At 60.7% G+C, this 18,563-nt stretch overlaps 1 protein-coding gene across 1 annotated transcript; it reads right to left on the minus strand.

Moving 5' to 3' along the window:
• Positions 1-1,694: 1,694 nt before the first annotated feature.
• On the minus strand, positions 1,695-18,197 carry ZNF653 (zinc finger protein 653). The gene is made up of 9 exons (XM_060630300.3): positions 17,883-18,197; positions 11,949-11,992; positions 9,957-10,172; positions 4,939-5,553; positions 4,627-4,798; positions 4,414-4,525; positions 3,224-3,338; positions 2,348-2,447; positions 1,695-2,109 (listed from the first exon to the last, which is right to left on the minus strand). Exons 1-9 carry the CDS (start codon positions 18,179-18,181, stop codon positions 1,932-1,934), a joined length of 1,851 nt encoding a protein of 616 aa, XP_060486283.2. The 5' UTR covers positions 18,182-18,197; the 3' UTR covers positions 1,695-1,931.
• Positions 18,198-18,563: the final 366 nt, after the last annotated feature.

Consider the following 18,563-nt stretch of genomic DNA (forward strand, 5'->3'; position numbering starts at 1 on the left):
TGATTGGTCTGCCTGTGGAGTCACGCTTTCTTTCAGCTAGGGGGAACCTGGCTTCTCTCTCAGGCGACAGAAGTTGGTGCAGCCTCTTTTGGTGAGCGGGCTCAAGGGCACATTTACGTTGGGACGGCTATCAGGCGGGAGGAAGAGTCCTCACTAAGGCAGGGTCGCCTTCGACTGAGACTTCAGCACCACAGACAGCGGCCCGACGTTCTTTCTGAGAGCGCCGTGGGCTGGGTAGCAAGAGACCCCTAATCCGAGAGTCGCAGCCTCCACCCTAACCTCGTCCCTGCACGCCCTTTTAGGTTCCAGACTGTCGGAGAATGCCATCAAACTCAGCGAGAGAGCCTAATTTGACCAATCAAGGCCTGCCCTCGAGAGAACCAATTGCAGGAGGATGCCCTCGAGATTGAACCAATGAGAGAGCGCGCAGCAGAGAGCACTGCCACGCTGATGGAGAGAACAGGCCAATCATCGCGGCCCGCGCAATCTGGGCGGTGGCGTTGCAGGTCCCCGGGTGGCCCCTCTTGAGTTTGCCGGGGCGACCTGGCTGTCGAACCTAGGGACCCCGAGCGGTGGCTGGTTCCCCGCCTGGTGTCCCTCCCGGCTCCTGTCGGATTGCAAATTGTGCCTGTGCAGTGAGCGGAGCTACTCCCGGGCGCAAAGACCCGGTTGCGGTTTCCATGGAAACTGCTGGCTCTGGCTGCAGCGAAGGGGACTGGGCCCTGGGGGACTTGGGGAGCTCGCGTGGGTGGCCCCAACGGCCGGACTTGCTCATCCACGCCGATACCTCTGTCCCTGGTTAGAATAAACCCCGATCCAAAGTGTAAAATGAAGCCTAGCTGCGGCCCCGCCCCCACGAGCTGGTGAGGCGCCGAAGGGGCCAATCTGCGCGTGGCGCCACAGGGCTCCCTCGGGCACGTGCTTTGGCTCGCGGCTGCGGTCCCCGGGGTCACGTGGCTGCGGCCACCAGGGCCCACGCAGCTTGCGCGCCACCTGGCGGCCGCCGGCCTGGTATCGCTCCCGCCTCTTGCTGGCAGCCAGCAGGAGGAGGCGGCGACCTCAGGCATCCTCCTCCGGGAAATGGGGCCAGGGCAGCCTCCCCGCCGCTGCCAGCTCCCCTCCCCAACGAGGCTTCCTGTTCCAGGAACACGCCGAGCCGTTCTACCTCGGGGCTTTGGCACTGGCTGTTCCTTCGGCCTGGGATTTGCCTCCTCCAGCTCTCTTCAGGGATGGAACCTCTTTGTCATTCTGGACTATGCTCAAATGCCACCATCTCAGGGAGGTCCTCTCTGACCACCGACTTAAACAGCGCCTCCAGAAACTAACATATCACCCTATCTCCTGCACGGCACTTGTCAACAGCTGTAGATGTCTTACATAGGTGTTTACTGAACATCTCCCCAACCGGTCCCTGAGCTCTCTGAGGGTGGGGAATTAGTATTCCATGAGGGATTAGGAGTGGGCATCAAGATCCTGAGTCCCAGGAGATGTCCGGTGGCCTCCTGTTTCCCAACCTCCCACCCTCTGACCCCGTGAGACGGAGTGTTCGGGGTTTCCAGGCCCAGATAGCCGAGGCAGTGCAGAGGCTGTCAGGAAAGGGGCATCACCGCCTGCCTTAGCCTGGCTCAGGAAGGGACCAGGTTGGAGACAGAGGGGCCCAGCTCCCCAAATCATCCAGGCCTAGGGGAAGGGCATCTCCTTTCTCGCTCTTTAATCTCGCTCTGCTCTCTTGACACAGTTCTGGCAGTGCAACCCCAGGCGCCACCTCCAGAGATAGGGCGGGGTTGTGGGGGGCCCAGCCCCAGGGCAGAGCAGGGGCGCCTCCTTCCGGCCCGCGGTCCGGGAGGCCCCCGCGGCTGTCTGGGCCCCAGCAAGCCCAGGCGTGGTGTCCGAGTGGACGAATAAATAGGGGCGGTCAGTGGTTGGATGGGTCAGGCTGGCTTGTGGTCCGGGTGGCTTTTGAGCGTGTGGAACTTGACGCTGTCCAGCTTCTCGAAGCGCTTCCCGCAGCGCTCGCACGTGAAGTTGTACTGCACCTCGGCCGTGTGCTTCTTCATGTGCCAGTTGAGCGACGCGCGCTGCCGGCACTGGTAGCCGCAGATCTCGCACCTGCCGGGGGGGCCGGGGCGAGCGACGCCGGGTCGGGGTCAGACTGGGGCGGAGCCGCCTTTGGAGGCGGGCCCCAAGTGACGAGGACCGAGCCGGCCCCAGGAAGGGGAGGCGCCGTCCGGGATGCGAGCGCGCACGTGGAACTGGGCAAGGCAACCCGAGGGGTGGACCCGCCCTCGGCCGGCCCGGGCCCAGACCCCCTCCCTCCCAGCGCCCTCGCGGGAAGCCCGTCACTCACTGCAGGGGCGTCTCCCCGGTGTGGGTGCGCCGGTGCACCTCCAGGTGGTTCTTCCTCTTGAAGGACTTGCCGCAGGTTTCGCAGGTGAACTCACGGACACCTGGGGGAGAGGCGGGGCTGAGCGCGCCGCCGTTGGGGGCGGGGGCTGCAGGGCGCCGCCCAAACCGGGTAGAGAGTGGTCTCCCGGACGTAGGGGCGCGAGCGAGCCAAACCCCACGGCTTCTGGGAGCCAACGCTTGACTATAGAAACGAGGGCGGCTAATACGGAGGGCAGCTTTCAGCCCAAGGTGATGCTTAGAATGTGCGGGGTAAGGCCACGGGCAGAGCTGGAATGTGAACTCGACTCCCTGGGAGGCACCGAGTGCAAACTGCCAAGCCTAAGCGGGTCTGAACTTGACCCCAATATTTGAACTTTGGGGCGACTTCACATACAAATCCAAAGTTCCTGCGGCTCGGGGCGCCTGGGTGGCTCAGTGGGTTAAGCGGCCGACTTCGGCTCAGGTCATGATCTCGCGGTCAGTGAGTTCAAGCCCCGCGTCGGGCTCTGTGCTGACAGCTCAGAGCCTCGAGCCTGTTTCAGATTCTGTGTCTCCCTCTCTCTGACCCTCCCCTGTTCATGCTCTGTCTCTCCCTGTCTCAAAAATAAATAAAACGTTAAAAAAAAAATTAAAAAAAAAAAAGTTCCTGCCGCTCGAAAAATCTGAAGCCATGCCCTCCCACTGGACAGAGGCTGTGGACAGAGGCAACACAGCTCCCCACTGAGTCCGCAGCCCACACCGTGGGTGGCAGTCCTGTGCCTGGGGACTCCTGACCCCACCCTAAACCTGAGGCCCAGGACCCCGTGCCCCGTGCTGCCAGCCCCACCCTGGGCCTGACCTGAATGGATGATCATGTGCCGCCGCAGGTGGTTGGATAAATAGAACTTCTTGCCGCAGCCAGGGTGTGGACACACTTTGGTCTTCCCTTTCCGATGCACAAGATTGACATGGTTCTGCAGGCAAGAGGGGTGGAACGGGGCTGTGGGTGCCAGGGGCCACCTCCAGGGCTCCCCAGGGTGGGGACAGAGAAGGGGAGCTGGGACGCAGGCTGGGGCCAGCCCCCCTGGAGGAAGATGGGTGCCCCTGCCCTTGGGAGGGACTCCCAGCTCTGAGCAGGGACCCCGGGGCACAACTGGAATCTACTGCCACTTCACTGTGCACCTGCTGCAGCCAGGGCCCGGGCTGGGGCATCAGTCAGCCTTGTCATAGCCACGTGCTGGGGCCCCGCCCTTTGCCCACTTTGTGGATGGGGGGTGAGGCTCCAGAGGCTTCCAGTTTGGCGTGTGTCTCACAGGTGGGCAGGGGAAGGGCTGGACTGGATTCCAGGGTGAGCTCCCACAGGAGGCTTTGCCATGGAGCTATGCGGTCTCCACGGCCTGGAGCAGGCAGCCACCTCGCTCTCCCCGCCCCCCACCCGAGTCATTCATTCCTTTGTTCTTTTATTCTTTAACTCACCCCTGCAGCACCCCTGCAGCTCCAAGTGCCCGGCACCACCGGGCCTGGCACCTGGTGGGTGCTCAATACATGCTTAATGAAAACAAAACTCGGCAAATGCAAAGGTGCCGCCTCCTGCCACCAGTGGGAACGTGACGAGACCCTGGCTCTGCCCTTGGGGCGTCCCGTCCAGGCTCCAGAGGACAAACTACAGGCTTGTCCTGGTGGTGCGCTCCTCCGGGGGGCTCAAAGGCCCCACCCGCCCTGGGGGACTAGGGAGGGCTTCCTGGGGGAGGGGCATCCTGAGCCGAGAAGGTGGCCTGGGTAAAGGCAGGAGGAGTTGAGAGGCTGGTTGAGAAGGCAGGACAAGTCACTGGAGAGCAGGAGGGGAAGGCAGCGAGGTGACGCCTGGTGCCCTGTGGCTGAGGCAGGGTCGGTGGGAAGCTGCTGAGAGACAGCCGCGCGGGAGGCAGGCCAGTGGCACCTGGTGGGGCCAAGCGGCGCCCTCCACGAGCCACACTGCCCGGACGCCAGCACACAGGCGGCGGGAAACAGAAGCAGGCCCCGCTCGGCCAGCTCGGGTGGCGGCCTCACCTGGAAACTGCTGAGGGCCACGTAGACCTGGCTGCAGCCCTCGTAGGGGCAGTGGAACATCTCTAGCAGGCCGTCGGCGTCTATCACCCGAGAGCGCTTGCTCCGCCGCCTCCTGGAGGGGAAGGGGCCCATGGCATCAGGGCTCCCACGCCAGGCGGGCTGTGGGCCCGTCGGCTGCTCCTCGTCCCAGCCCCCAGCTGCCCGGGCACCCACTTCTCGGGCTCCTTGGGGATCTCATAGATGATGGCCGACATGTCACTGCCATCCAGCTCCTCCCCGTCTGCCTCGGCTTCGGGCTCTGCGCTCTCAGGCGCTGCCGCCGCCAGCTCTGGGGCCACGGGCTCCTCCTTCTCCTCCTTCTTGAGCACATACAGGTCCTCCTTCTCTACGGGGGGAGGTGGACACAGGGCGGGTGTCCGTGGAGGGCCCGCATGGCAGAGGAGTGGGCTCCGGGGCCACTCCTCCCCACTCCCCCCACCTCCCAGAGGCCGCGGCAGCCCCCCTGGACCGGCGCGGCCCCCAGACCTTTCTTGGTCTCGATGCCTGCCATGGCGGCAGGGTCCATGGTGCTGGGCTGGCTGCCCTCGGGCTCCGTCTGGGTGTAGGCTGCTACGCCCTCCATCACGGCACAGGGCACTTCGTCCCCCAGGCCCCCGCCGGGGGCACCGCTGCCTGCGGCCACGTTGAGGTGGATGCCCTCGGCCGTGAGGGCGTCGTAGCCGGGGCCTGCGATGATGATCACCTGCGAGCCGGGCACCATGCCTGGCACGGGACAGCTGGCCACCACCTCGCCCAGCGCCTCCTGGGGCACGTTCTCGAAGAGGGTGCCGGGGCCCGGGCCCACTTGCACGGGCACCGGCACACACACCACCGTCTCCAGGGCTTCGGGCCCACCGCCCGCCGGGTTGGGGCACAGCGGGGTGCCCTGCTCCGCCAGGCTCTCCACGTGGTGGACGTCGAAGGGGATGTGCACGCCCTCCTGAGTGATGAGCCCGCTGCTGCCCGCCGGGCTGGAGGGGGTCACCGCCGCCGCCGCCACGGCCGCTCCCTTGGCCGGCGGGCCCTCGGGGGGCTCCTCAGAGTCAGAACCGGAGCCGGAACTAGAAGGGTCGGAGCTGCTGGCCGCCAGGCCATTGCCCACTGTGGCGACAGAGGAAAGGAGACAGTTACGGTAGCAACAGTGGCAGCAGCAGAGGCGTATGCTGAGTGCTTACTACGGGCTGGGCACGGTCACCCCCTCAGTGCCACAAACATCGGTCACTTCTCAGTCCCCTCCCCCCCGCCCCCCACCTCTGCTCCTCAGAGACACTCCCCTCCCTCGGCCTCCAGACCCGATTTCTGGCTTCCTGGCCCCTCCCTGGGGGTTCCTGCTCAGACTCTTCAGCTCCCGCAGGCCTGGGAGGTTCCGCGCTTCGCTCACCCCAGGGTTTCAGCCAGCCTGATGGTGTTAAACTGCCCTCATCTTGACACCAACTCGTTTTGAGTTCTGACGCTTATCTACCTGGAGAGAGTGTCGGATCCCACAGGCTAAGGGCTCAGGTCCCACAAGACTGCTCGCCCCCACTGCAGACGCCGGCTGCAGGCCAAAGGCCATTGTAATTCTGGCCATAAATTGTGGGTTTCTACGACAGCCTCTTCGGGTTCGATAATTTGCTAGAACAATTCATAGAACTCAGGCAAGTGTTTTACTTACTGACTACAGTTTTTTGGTTTTGGGTTTTTTTTTTTTTCTTTTTTTTTTTTTTTTTGAGAAAGAGAGTGTGTGCTTGAGCGGGGGAGGGGCAGAGGGCGAGGGAGAGAGAGAATCTTCCTTCATGCTCAGTGCAGAACCCGATGCGGGGCTCCATCTCACTACCATGAGATCATGACCTGGGCCGAAATCAAGAGTCGGACGCTTAACCGACTGAGCTGCCCAAGCGCCCCAAGTGATGACTACACTTTTATCATAAAAGATGCAACACAGCAAATAGTCAGATGGAAGAGAAGCGTAGGGTGAGGTGCAGGGGCTGCTGGGGTGGGAGCTATCATGCTCTCTCTGGACCCGCCACCCTCCTAGAACCTCAAGGTGTTTACCAACCTGTAAGCTCTCTGGATCTTGTTACTTAAGAGTTTTTGTAACCCAGTCTCTAGTCCCAGTCTGCTGCCTGGGAGTCAGGGGTGGGGCTGAGAGTCCCCCCCTCTAATCATGTGTTTGGTCTTTCTGGTGACCAGTCCCCATCCCGAAGCTCTCTAGGGAACCCTGCCTGAGTCACCTCATTAGCATAGACTCGGGTGTGATCCAAAGGGGCTCCTTATGCAAGGGGCTCTTCACAAACAATGAAAAATATTCCCATCACTCAGACAATTCCAAGGGCTGTAGGAGTTCTGTGCCAGGAACCGGGGACAAAGACCAAATACCTATTTTTGTCCTACTGCCGCCACCCGTACCCCGATGTCTCCATGTGGACAGCTGCCGCCCGGACCTCCTGTGGGGGCTGGGGGCTCTTCCATCCCGCCCCCTCCTCTGCTGCCCCCCAGTGTAGGTCATGTATTTAGGGACCCTAGGCAGTCTCCTGCCTCAGGGCCTTTGCATTTGCTCTTTGCTCTGCCTGAACACTCTTCTCTCAGACACCTGCGTGGGCTCCCTCTCCCCCACCTCCATCAGACCCTTTAAGAAAATGGTATTTATTCAGGAAGGCCTCTGACCACCTTGTCTTAAACAGCACTTTTTTCTCTCCTTTACTTTTCCCCCAAATATCACCTTCTACCATACTCCAGATTTTTTTTAATTAAAAAAATTTTTTTAACATCTATTTATTTTTGAGAGACAAAGAGACAGTGCAAACGGGAGAGAAGCAGAGAGAGAGAGGGAGACACAGGATCGGAAGCAGGCTCCAGGCTCCGAGCTGTCAGCACAGAGTCCAATGTGGGGCTCAAACCCACAAGCCGTGAGACCAAGACCTGAGCCGAAGTCGGATGCTTAACCAACTGAGCCACCCAGGAACCTCCACTGTACTCTAGATTTTAATTGTCTATCTTGTTTACTGTCTGCTTCCCCTCTAGATTGTAAGCTCCATAACCTCTGGGGTCCCTGTGCACAGGCCCCAGTGCCCAGAAGGCCGCCTAGCACACATGAGCACATATTTGTAGAAATGAATGAATCTCAAACCGACACCGTGATGAAGGCCAAGGCGACCAACATCTCACCCAGGTATTTCGTGCTAAAGCCCACACACAGGGGGACTGGGGACAGAAAAAGCCAATTGTTGGGACATCTGGGTGGCTCAGTCGGTTAAGCGTCCAACTCTTGGTTTCGGCTCAGGTCATGATCTCACGGCTTCATGGGTCGAGTTTGAGAGTCACGGGTCACGGCTTCGAGAGTTCGAGTCCCACATCAGGCTCTGTGCTGGCAGCACGGAGCCCGCTTGGGATTCTCTCGATTTCCCTCTCTCACTGCCCCTCCCCGACTCATGCTGTCTCTGTCTCTCTCAAAATAAGTAGACTTAAAAAAAAAAAAAAAAAAGAGAGCGAGAGAAAGAAAAAGTCAATAGCTGACCCTGAAGTTCCACACTCCCGCAGAGTCGGGCACACTGTCCAGGGACCACGTGTCCTACACTCCCAGGGGGTCAGATGCAGCACGCAGGCTCTGGAGCCAGACTTCGGGGGTGGGATCTTGGCGCCCACCCCTCCAGCTGTGTGGATGTGGGGGCCTTATGGAACCTGTGTGGGCCTGGGGATAACTCAGCACCTACTCCAGGGGCTGTTTGGGGTATTTAGTGAGTAAATATATGTAAAGGGCCTAGGACAGCACCAGGCTCAGAGTAAGCACCCTATCAATGTTTCTATTATCATTCTTATCATAACGCCCCATCCCTGACTCACGGCCCTGGGATAGCAGGGGTGGGGTAGGGGGATTGGCCCCTCCTTGTAACACCCTGTAATCTACAGGGTGAGCTGAGCTCCCTGGCCCCACCCTAAAGCAAGGGGCAGTCACCTAGTAAGTTGGGGGCTCGGCCAGGGTGTGTGCCTGGATCCCCAACCGCAGTGTCCAGCTGTGAAGGCCAGACTGGACCTCTCCCCACTTGACCATGACCTTGGTCACAGAAGGGGCCGTGCACCCCCTGGCTTCTCCAAGTCCTGCAGGAGGTCCTCTTACTGAGAAGCGGCAGGGCCACCCCAGGCAGGGAGCTGATAAGGGTTGCTGCTGAGGGAACAGGGCTGGGACAGGGACACAGCCCCCCTCCCTTCACAGCGTCCCCCTCCCCCGCAGCCATGGCAGACCCGGCCAAGGATCCCCGCACTCATTCCTGAGAGCCAGATCCACCAGCCACCGGTGTCAGAGTTGGGTGGGGGCGCAAGGGGGCTCCTCTGGGTGCCATCCCCGTCCCGGCGGACCCATCACCAGGGAGGCCAGTCCCATTAGTCCCAGGGCCTTGGTGTCCTCAACTGCCAAGCGGGGCTAACGAAGAGCCGTAGGGAGGACTGAGCGTGGTCGGGGGCGGGACCCAGAGTGGGGAGACGATGGCCGAGGGGCCGGCCGCGTGGTGGGGTCTGGCGGACGCACACGGGACAGCCGTTGGCCAGGGTGCCCACCCGGAACGCCTCTCGCCCACGGCTTCCCCTCGGCCAGCTGGGATGCCACCTGCTCCGAGATTCCTGCCAGCACGGGCTCAGCCCCGGTGACTGACCTCACCCTCCACCCTGGCAGGGCGCCTGGCGGTGAGCCCTGTGCTCCTGAGCCCGAGGCTGAAGCCGAGCTCGAGGCAGGCGGGCAGCTCCTCACCACCCACCAGGGCCAACTGGGCCTTCGTAACTGAGTCCCTCCCACTCCCACTGTCAGCTCAGGACGTGTGACCCACAGAGCATGGCAAGAGAGGGTCAGGGACGGTGAGAGACGCGCAGGGCAGTGGGGGGAGAAACAGGTGGGGGGGGAAGGGAGTCGGGGAGACAGGGAGAGACGGGGGGGGGCAGGGAAAAGGCAGGAAACAGAAGGGAGCGGATGAAACAGAAAAGATGGGCAACAGAGGGAGGGGGAACAAGAGAGAGCTCAAGAACCGAGAATGGGGAGGGAGGAGGAGAACCGGGCAGACAGGCGGCAAGAAGAGGAGGCTGGGAGAGACCGCCCAGGACCAAAAGAGAAAGGGCCACAGACAACAGAGGAGGAGGGAGAGGCCAGGCGAGCACCCAGGCCTGAGGCCCGGCACCCACCCCTCCCTCCAGCCGCTGAGCCAGGTGTCCCGCACCCCAGCCGGGCCCTGCCTGCCACCGGCCTTGGGCACAGGTGGGCCAAGCCCTCGCAGGTGTCCCCTGGAAGACGGGGGCCGCCTCCCTACTCCAGAAGGACAGGAAGAGTGCAGACCAGCCTGCCGGGGCCGGGCTCCGTCCCTGAAGCTGGCGCCCGTGCCTTTCTCGTCACTGTGAGGCTTCTAGTGCTGGCCTGAGGCTGACAAGACCCACGAGAGGGCCGGGGGTCCGGGGTGACCCCCCCATAAGGAGCCGTGGAGCCCTCACACCCTGGAGGCCGGCGGGCGCCCCCCCCCCCGCCCCCCCGGCCCCAGACCCACCTTTGTCGCTGTCGGCGTCTGAATCACTGAGTGGCTTCAGGGGCGAGTGCAGGTCTTGGAAGTAGCGGTGGCCGGCCTCGCACTGCCACACGGCTGTGGTGTACAGGCCGAAGGTGGGGTCCAGCTCGGCCAGGTGCGGCTCGTACGGGCAGCGGTGCTTGTGGTCCTCGTACCAGATCACCACGTTCTTCAGGCAGTTCACGTTGCGTCGCCTCCCTGCGCACGCGTGGCAGGGCCCCGGGGTCAGGGGTGGCGCTTGTCCCTCCGAGGGCCTCGGAACACCCCGGCCTTACGGCACCCGGTGGGGGCGGGGCTGAGACACCTTCCCGAGCCCTGTCCGGGCCCATCCCCGGTTCACAGATGGAGAAACGGGCTCCGGGAGGTGCCACACACTCTGCTGATAACAGAGGCGGGCCAGGCTGTCCTCACTGAGTAAGCGAAATCACATAAACGATGGAGCCTGGCACGTAGTAGGTGCGCAGCAATTATTAGCTGCCTGTTGTTAACAGAATCGTCCTCATCAGCGTCTTTGGCCTGGCCCAGCAGAGCCCCTCTGCCCTGGTCTCCCTGCTCCCACATCTGTCTCCTTCGCCCGCGGCGGACAGAAGGCCCCTGCTGCAAGCACTTGGGAGTCAGGCCATGCCCCTCCTCTGCCCAGAACCCACCAGGGCTCCCCCTGGCTGGGGGTAAAAGCCAAAGTCCTCCCCCGACCCGCCAGGCCCCGAATGTTCTGCCCCATCGCCTCCCGTCCTTCCCCTTGATCACTTTATTCCAGCCTCATGGCCTCCTCCCTGTTCCTGAAATGAGCAGGGTACGGTCCTGCCTCAGGGCCTTTGCACAGACTGTGTCTTCTTCTTCCAGATAACTGCCTTGCCCTTCCCCTCTCAGGTCTTTCCCTCGGTCTGCCACCCCTTCCCCACTGTCCTTCCAGCTGACCTGACTTGCTGCCCTTTCTCTCCAGGTGGCACCTAGATACCGTCCGTGGTTATCTGTTTCCGTGTTTCTGTCTTCCCTAATAGAATGTCAGCTCCCCAAGGGCAGGGACGCTATCTGTGTTGTTCCTCCTGTATCCCCAATGCCTACATAGGGCCTGGTACATAGTAGATGCTCAGCAAATGTTTGCTGGATGAGTAAATGCTTCAAGGAGGTGGGCCCGGTGGGAGCTAGACCGTGCGATTCAAATCCTGACTGCCACATCATAGCTAGGTGGCTCCAGGCAAGTGACTTGGCTTCTCTGACCCTCACCTGCCCTTTCTGGGTCAGGGAGAATAATGGTCCCCATTTCTCGAGGGCTGCCAGAGAGGAGGGAGTGAAGACGTCGGCAGGGCACAGAACAGGGCTGGACACACTTTGAATCCCCAAGAAATGGTACCTGTGATATGTGTAATGATGCCTGTCCTGCAGCCGATGGGGAGGAAAGTGTCCTCCCCGTCTTCCAAGCTGGGACAGGAGGAGGCGGCCCAGAAGGGTCCTTGGGCCTAGGGGGGTTGCCTGGGGCCTCCCACCCAGTGACGACCACGGGGACAATAGGGACACCACCAGCAGCAGCCTCTCCAGTCATCTCCCTTCCCACACTTTGGGATATGGAGGTCACACACTTAGCTTGGCCCATGCCTCTGACAACTCTAACCGCTTTCCAGTGGTGACTTAGCCTTTTGTGTGGGAGCTGGGGATGGTGGAGGCACCCCCACTGGGCACAGCACACGTTCCAGTCCCCTCTGGGACCTTTCCTGCCCCTACCCCTCCCCCCTCCGCAGGCCTGGCTGTGTCCCTGGGCCCGCAGTGCCCCTACCTCCCTGCCGTGGCCCCACTGGGCCTGTCCCCTGCCTTCCCATGAGACCATGGGCTATGTGGGGGCACGGCTGGGTCTGTCCTGTCCCGCACAGCCCCTGGCCCGTGGTGCCTGAGCATGAGTGAGAGAACGCACAACAAAGCCTCTTACTCCCAACACCCATCCCACCCCCCCCCCGCCCCGGCTGAAGCCCCACTTACTTTTCTTCCGCTTTGGCTTTCTGGGGACCTGTTCCCAAGGCTTCCTGTAAGAGAGAGAGGCAGGGGGAGTAAGCACAGGGTCTGTTCTATTTCCCAGGGGTCTCCACTCTCTCCTCCATGGACACCGGCCCTTAAAGGTGGTCTAGCATCACCATGCATTTCACCACGTGGGAGAATGAGGCTCAGAGGAGTGAGGCTGCCTGCCCAGGGGGCCCTGGCCGGGGAGCGGAGAAGTCAGAAAAGGGGTACAGAAAGCGTGGCACGCGGAATTCTCAGCTGGCCCCACGACTCCCATGCCCGGGGGCACATGCCCTGCATAATCCTCTGCCCATGAGCGGGCGGCCTGAGTATATGATGGGATACCACCCCCTGGGGCGAGGTGACTTGGAATGAATCAGGAGGAAGCTTTCCCAGGTGGGCCTGACCTAATCAGGGGACCCTTTAAACGGGCCCCGCTGCAGTCAGAGACTGTAGGCCGAGAATATGGGAGGTCCAGGAGGGGCCAGGACCTGAGAACAGCCTCTGGGAGCTGAGAGCAGTCCCGGTCAACAGCCAGCAAGACCGTGGGGATCTCGGCTGACAACCCAGGAGGAAATTAAGTCAGCCAACGCTCTGAGGGTGTCTGCAAGCAGCTCTTTCCTTAGTTGAGCCTCTAGATGAAGACGCAACTGGCTGAAACCCTGATTTGGGCCTTGTGAGACCCTGAGCAGAGGATCCAGCTAAAACACGCTGGGCTCCTGACCCACAGAAATGTGACATCATTTGTGATTTTAAGCCACTAAGTCTGTGGTCGTTTGTCACACGGCAATAGAACATTTGCGGAGTCGGCCTCAGAACCTGCACTGCCCCATCCGGGGCCCTGCAGATCCTGCCCGCCCCCCCCCAACCCCAGGCAGGCTGAGAGCCCTGGGGAGACTGCCAGACCCAGCCAGGAGGGCTGGTACTGCTAGGGACCCTGCCCCCGACCCTCACTGCCTGCTGTATGTAGGCCCCAGCCCAAGGTGCTACCCCCTCTATCGGTCCCGCCCCGGGGAGCCAGCTCAGGTCCAGACGCCCTGGCCATCACGCCCACCCGCCTCTGGGGCCTTCCCCACTTTGGCTGGGGCCCAGCACCCTAACTGTGTGCCCCAGTGACCAAGTCGTCAGGGAGCCCTGGGCAAGGCCGGGCCCAAACCCACCCCCCCCGCCGCCCCAAGGCCTCCCACACCAGGAAGGCCGCCAGAACTGCCAGGTGGGATCCTGACCCCCTACAGGCTGCTTGGCCGTGGCCCAGCACTGGGTCTACACGTGCTGAGGGCGGGTGCTTTGGAGGAATCTCCCCTGGACCCACTAGGGGCCTTCACCCGCCTTCCCGACACCACGCTTCTGGGTCGGCCCACGCACTCGGGCTACTTCCTCATCCTCCCTTCTCTACACTGCAGTGGGAGGCCCCGAGACCCTGCGTGACCTTGCCTCCCCGTGCCTCAGTTTCCCCATCTGTAGCATGGGATCGTAACAGTACCTGCCTCGTGGGGCTGGCATGAGGTTACGCGCCCTGGAAGAGCCTGGTGTAGCCCCTCGCACTGGGTAACCGCTCAGCATAGCGACGGTCTCACCGTGACCGTCAGCGTTATCACAGCGTCTGGCCCTGGAGCGCCAGCCTCCCTGCCATGGCCCAGACCCTGCTCTCGCCGCAAATGTCCTGACAGCCAGTCCAAAGTCTCTTGTCAGCTTCCCCACCCGCCCCATCTGACCCCCGTCCAGCCTGATGGCAATTCTCAGTCCTCACACCCCACGTCTGGTCCGAGGACAGCTCCCCAGGCTTTGCCCTTGTCCCAGCCTCTGCACCCCCCGCCCCGCCCCATCCCAGATGCCTCCACCCCCTCCCATGACTCTCCCCTCCCTTCCCCTCCCCTGCTCTCCAAGGGGACAGGCCGGCCACCCAGATCCTCACCCAAACCCAAGTCCAAATGCCCACGGCCCCCTCACCGCACTCACAGCCTCGCCATGACTGGGGTGCTGGGAACGCCACTTAGTGGTGGGGACAGGCTCGGGTGTCAGTCAGATCTGAGTCCAAGTCTCATCTCTGCTGTCGACTAGCTGTGTGACCGCGAGTGGGTCTCGTCCCCTCTGAGCCTCAGTGTCCCCACCTGCGAAGTGGGGAAAACAGCGGTGCCTCTCACACAGAGCCGCTGTGGGGATTCAATGGGGCCAGACTATGTTCTTTCTCCCCCAAACTGCCGTCCCTCCCTTTGCCCGCTTCTCCGCGTTCTACCGCCTACGCGATGCCCTGTACAGGCCACCTGCGCATGAGGACAGCAGTTGTGCCCAGTAGCTCTCCTCCACTCTCCTCTGCCATTTGCTTTCACGCTTGACCCCTCATCCCCACCCGTGTCCAAACACACCACCAGTTCCCCCCCGGACTTAAATAATCTTGAGCCCCTTCTCTGACAACTTCTGCCCATTCCCCTGCCCCCGCTTGGGAGCCGTCTGTGTGCGTGCAGTCTTCCTGTCTTCTCCCCCATCTCCCTTGAACCCCTCCGTTCAGGGTTTTCTCCCCCAAGCCACAAACTGCCCCGTTCCAGCCGCCTGCGGATCCTTCCAGGGGCCTCCAGGACGCTGCCCCACCTGGTCCTCCACGCGCCTCCGGGCCTCTGCTCCTCCCCTGTGACCCTGACTTCTCTAAGCGCAGAGAGCGAAAGCGGGGCTCAGACCTGCGTGTCTCCCCACTCGCCCTTGGCAACCTCTGTCACCATGCCATCACGGCGCTGTGGGTCCCAAATCCGGATCTCCCACCCGGCCCTCTCCTGACCGCACCACCACCACCAGCCCTCCCTGACACTACGTGCAGGGGTCCCCAGACATCTCACACGGGAGCCGTCCTATGGTCCCGTGACCTGCCCTTTCTCAGTTAACGGCACCTGCAACTTTCCAGGTGCTCAGGTCCAAACCTGGGGCGTCTCGCGTCTCCGCACCTATCGGCAAACCCTGTTGGCCCTAATTCCAACCACTTCTCTCCACCTCTGCATGGCCCCGCCTGGGCCCGGCCCTGTCAGGACTCACCTGGACCAAGGTAGTCGCCTCGACATAGGAACACAGCCTCAACGTAGGGGTCAGCGGGATTCTTTTGATTTTCTTGTTAACAGTTTAAGACGTAAAAGGAAAAATTCACACACATACAAAGCTAGAGAGAAGAGTGAACCTCCTCGAGCCCCTCACCAGCCAAGGTCGGGGGACCTTCGACGGCAGCCAATTCTCAGCCAACCTTGTTTCAACTCGCATTTCACCCAATCCTCCTGCCACACAGCCCCTAGGGAGTGCCTCTGTTAAAATATAAGCCAGGTATGTGACCTCTTTGTCCAAAATTCTCTACTTAACAAAAGCAAAAAATCCTATCAGGCCCCCTACTTTACTGAGAGGAAAAGCCAGAGTTCTCCATGCCATCCACAAGGCTCTGTCAACTTCCTGTCCTCACTTTCCCTACTTTTCATCTTCTCGTTGCACTCCAGCCACATGGGCCTGCTCACTGCCCCATGTACTCACCAGGCCGGGTCCTGCCTCAGGGCCTTTGCACTGGCCAATCCTTTTTCCTCATTCTTCCCCCAGATATCTGCATAGGTCTCCCTGGCTCCTTCATGAATGCCGTCCTCTCACTGTGGCCCAGCCTAACACCCTAGTTAAATCTCCAGCACACACACCCCCCCCCCATTTCACTTTTGTTTTTTCCATAGCCCCTATCGATCTCTCACAACCTCCACGATTTAGCAAATTATAGTAATAGAATTTAGTATTTATAGTATAGTAATGTAATTTAGAATAATAAGTAATAGTAAACATGTACCAAGTATAGTAGACAAGGCTTTGCACAGTGGACAAGTCTGCCCTCTGCCCTTTAAAATGGCAGCTCCAGGGGCGCCTTGGGTGGCTCAGTCGGTTAGGTGTCCGACTTTGGCTCAGGTCATGATCTCACGGCTCTTGAGTTTGAGCCCGCGTCGGGCTCTGTGCTGACAGCTCAGAGCCTGGAGCCTGCTTCAGATTTTGGGTCTCCCCCTCTGCCCCTCCCCCGTGCATTCTCTCTCTCTCTCTCTCTCTCTCTCTCTCAAATAAACATTAAAAAAATTTTTAACTGGCAGCTCCATCAGGCAGTGATTTTTTTTGTGTTGTTCATTTCTGCACCCTCCGCACCTCTACAAGTGTCTGGCACATAGTAGATACTGAATAAACATCCCTTAAACGAATGACACCAGCGACTCCACGACTGACCATTGTTTCCCTTTTCCCACTGGTCGCTAGGAAGCTCTGAGGCAAATTCATGGCCTCTTCTCCATTCCCACTTCTTCATGTGTTTTGAACTCTGGTCAGGCTTTTAACTTAACATGCCACAAAAGTGCCCTCTGTCGTGTCCCCTGTGACTTCAGCCTCAATCCAACAGCACTGATCCTGGCCCCCCTGTATCCCTCTTTTTCCTTTCTCTTTTCATCCCAGTTCTCATTCCTGCCTTCTGGTCCATGTTTACAGAGTCTTGAACGGAAATCCTTCCAGGTAGAAGGCAGTTACAAATAAGTGAGCAGACAGAATAACGGGCCCCCTATCTCTGGCCATGTCCATTCCCCACAGGACACCCCTCACTCAGGTTATTGTATTTTCCCGACTACCCACGTCCCAGGGCCCGGTTTTTGTCAGGCACTGCCTGGGCTGTCTCTGTGTCCAGGCCCCAGTCCTGCACGCCTTACACAAACCAAGCTACTGCAAATAGCACTTTCAGCTTAGGGACCTTCAAGGGCTCCCTCTGGCCAGTGGTCCCCAACTCCACCTGCACATGTCTCCCTGGAAGCTTTGCAGAAAAAAATACAAGGTCTGCAACCCCGCTCAGACTAACTGAATCAGAAACTCCAAAAATGCAACATGAGCTTGAGTTTTTGAAATGCCCAGCATTTCCCGCTCCACTCTTGGGCATATAAACCAGTCTGCCACCCAGGGAGGGCGTGGATGCAATTCAGAAGGATCTGGTGGATTCTTGGCCATCAGAATCTTCCCCTAGGGAAACATGCCAATGTATGCAAACAAAAACCAGGGCACAGCAAGGATTCTGTCGCGGCACTGCTTGTGACAGGGAACAAGTATCATTATAACGACTAATACTTGAGGTGCTCACTATGTGCCAACCATGTTCTAAGCCTTTTGTTGTATTTTAACTCATTTAGTCGTCACACCAACCTATAAAGCAGGAAGGGAAAAATTCCATCCACACCGCTCCTTCTCAAGATGGAGATTCCGCAAAGACCTCTGCCCTCTACCTGAGCCGCTAACTTGGGGCTTCCTCTTCACCTGAGTCTCTATGGGCTAAGGTGCTCCCCAGGAGCCAAGACGTTTAGAGAATGAGATCTGGATCGTGAGGAGTCTTCCCAGGTCTGGGGTGGAAGGTTGTGGGAATGAGGCCACACACAGTCTCAGATGGAGTGCCAGAACCTTATACGGGACAGGGCTGGGTGGCCCAGGGTGTCCAGTCACAGTCTCAGACTACAACCTAAGGGTTTTAGAGAACGAGGCTTGCGAGATGCCAAAGACCAGCAGGGAAGAAGGGGCATTAAGGCCTCAGGAGGCGGGGCCGCCCCTCCGGGGACTGGGCAGTTAGAACGCTTGGAGGTGGGGTCTGTACTAGGATTGGGCAGCCAGAAATCTAACGGGAGGGGCCAAGCGTCAGGAGGCGGGTCGAGAGGCTGGGCGCATCCCAGGATTGGGCAGTCGGAAAGGCGGGAGGCGGGGCCGCGAGCCAGGAGCGTCCCAGGACCGGCGGTAGGAGACCCCGGCCGGCAGCCCGGGCACTGGGCGGGGCTCACAGGTGCCGTGGGCGGGGCCGTGGACAGAGGGGGCGGGACCACGCTCGGCGGGGAATGGGGGCGTCTCCTCCCTCGCTCGCTCGCTCCCTCCCTCCCTGGGGCCGGGCCCCCTCACCCGTGGCGGCCGCTACGCTGGCCGCGCTCCAGCGAGATGAGATAGGCTGCGAGCTTGGCGTCGCTCCAGCCGCTGCGGCGCCGCAGGTCCACCCAGGGCCCGTGCGCCTCGCCCAGGTACACACGCCGCACGTCGTACTTCTTCCGGGACTCGAGCCGCCGCCGGGCTCGGTCCGATTCCGTGAGCCGCGGCCGACCCCGCGCCTTGCGGCCCGCCGCGCCCTCCTCGGCCGCCGCCTCCCCGCCTGCGCCCGCCTCAGCCTCCGCCTCCGCCTCGGGCTCCGGCGCCCGCTCCGCCATCCCCCCCTCCCTGGTTACCAACCTCCCCCGTTGTTAGGAGCCCGGCCGGAAGTGGCGCGCATCTTCCGCGCCGACGGGAAATTTCTCATGGACTTTCACTGCCCCACGGCGCCAAAAGGAGAACGGGAGCAGAAACTGCGCATGCGCGCGACAAGCGAGGGCTAGCAACAGCCAGTTCTTTTATTCCTTTCCTCTGTTAAACTTTCTAACTTCTCAGAGACCGAGGGAAGGGCTGAGGTTTGAGTCCAGCTTCGGGAAGAAAGACCTAGATGGGCCCGTAGACCCTGGGAGGTAGGGGCTCCTCTCCCCACGACTTATTCTGAATGCATCCTGAGGGTGACAAGGGAAGGGTAGGAGCTGTCAGGTGAAGACAAAGGGAAAG

This window comes from Panthera onca, chromosome A2, assembly GCF_046562875.1.
Source record: "Panthera onca isolate mPanOnc1 chromosome A2, mPanOnc1 haplotype 2, whole genome shotgun sequence".
NCBI lineage: Eukaryota > Metazoa > Chordata > Mammalia > Carnivora > Felidae > Panthera > Panthera onca.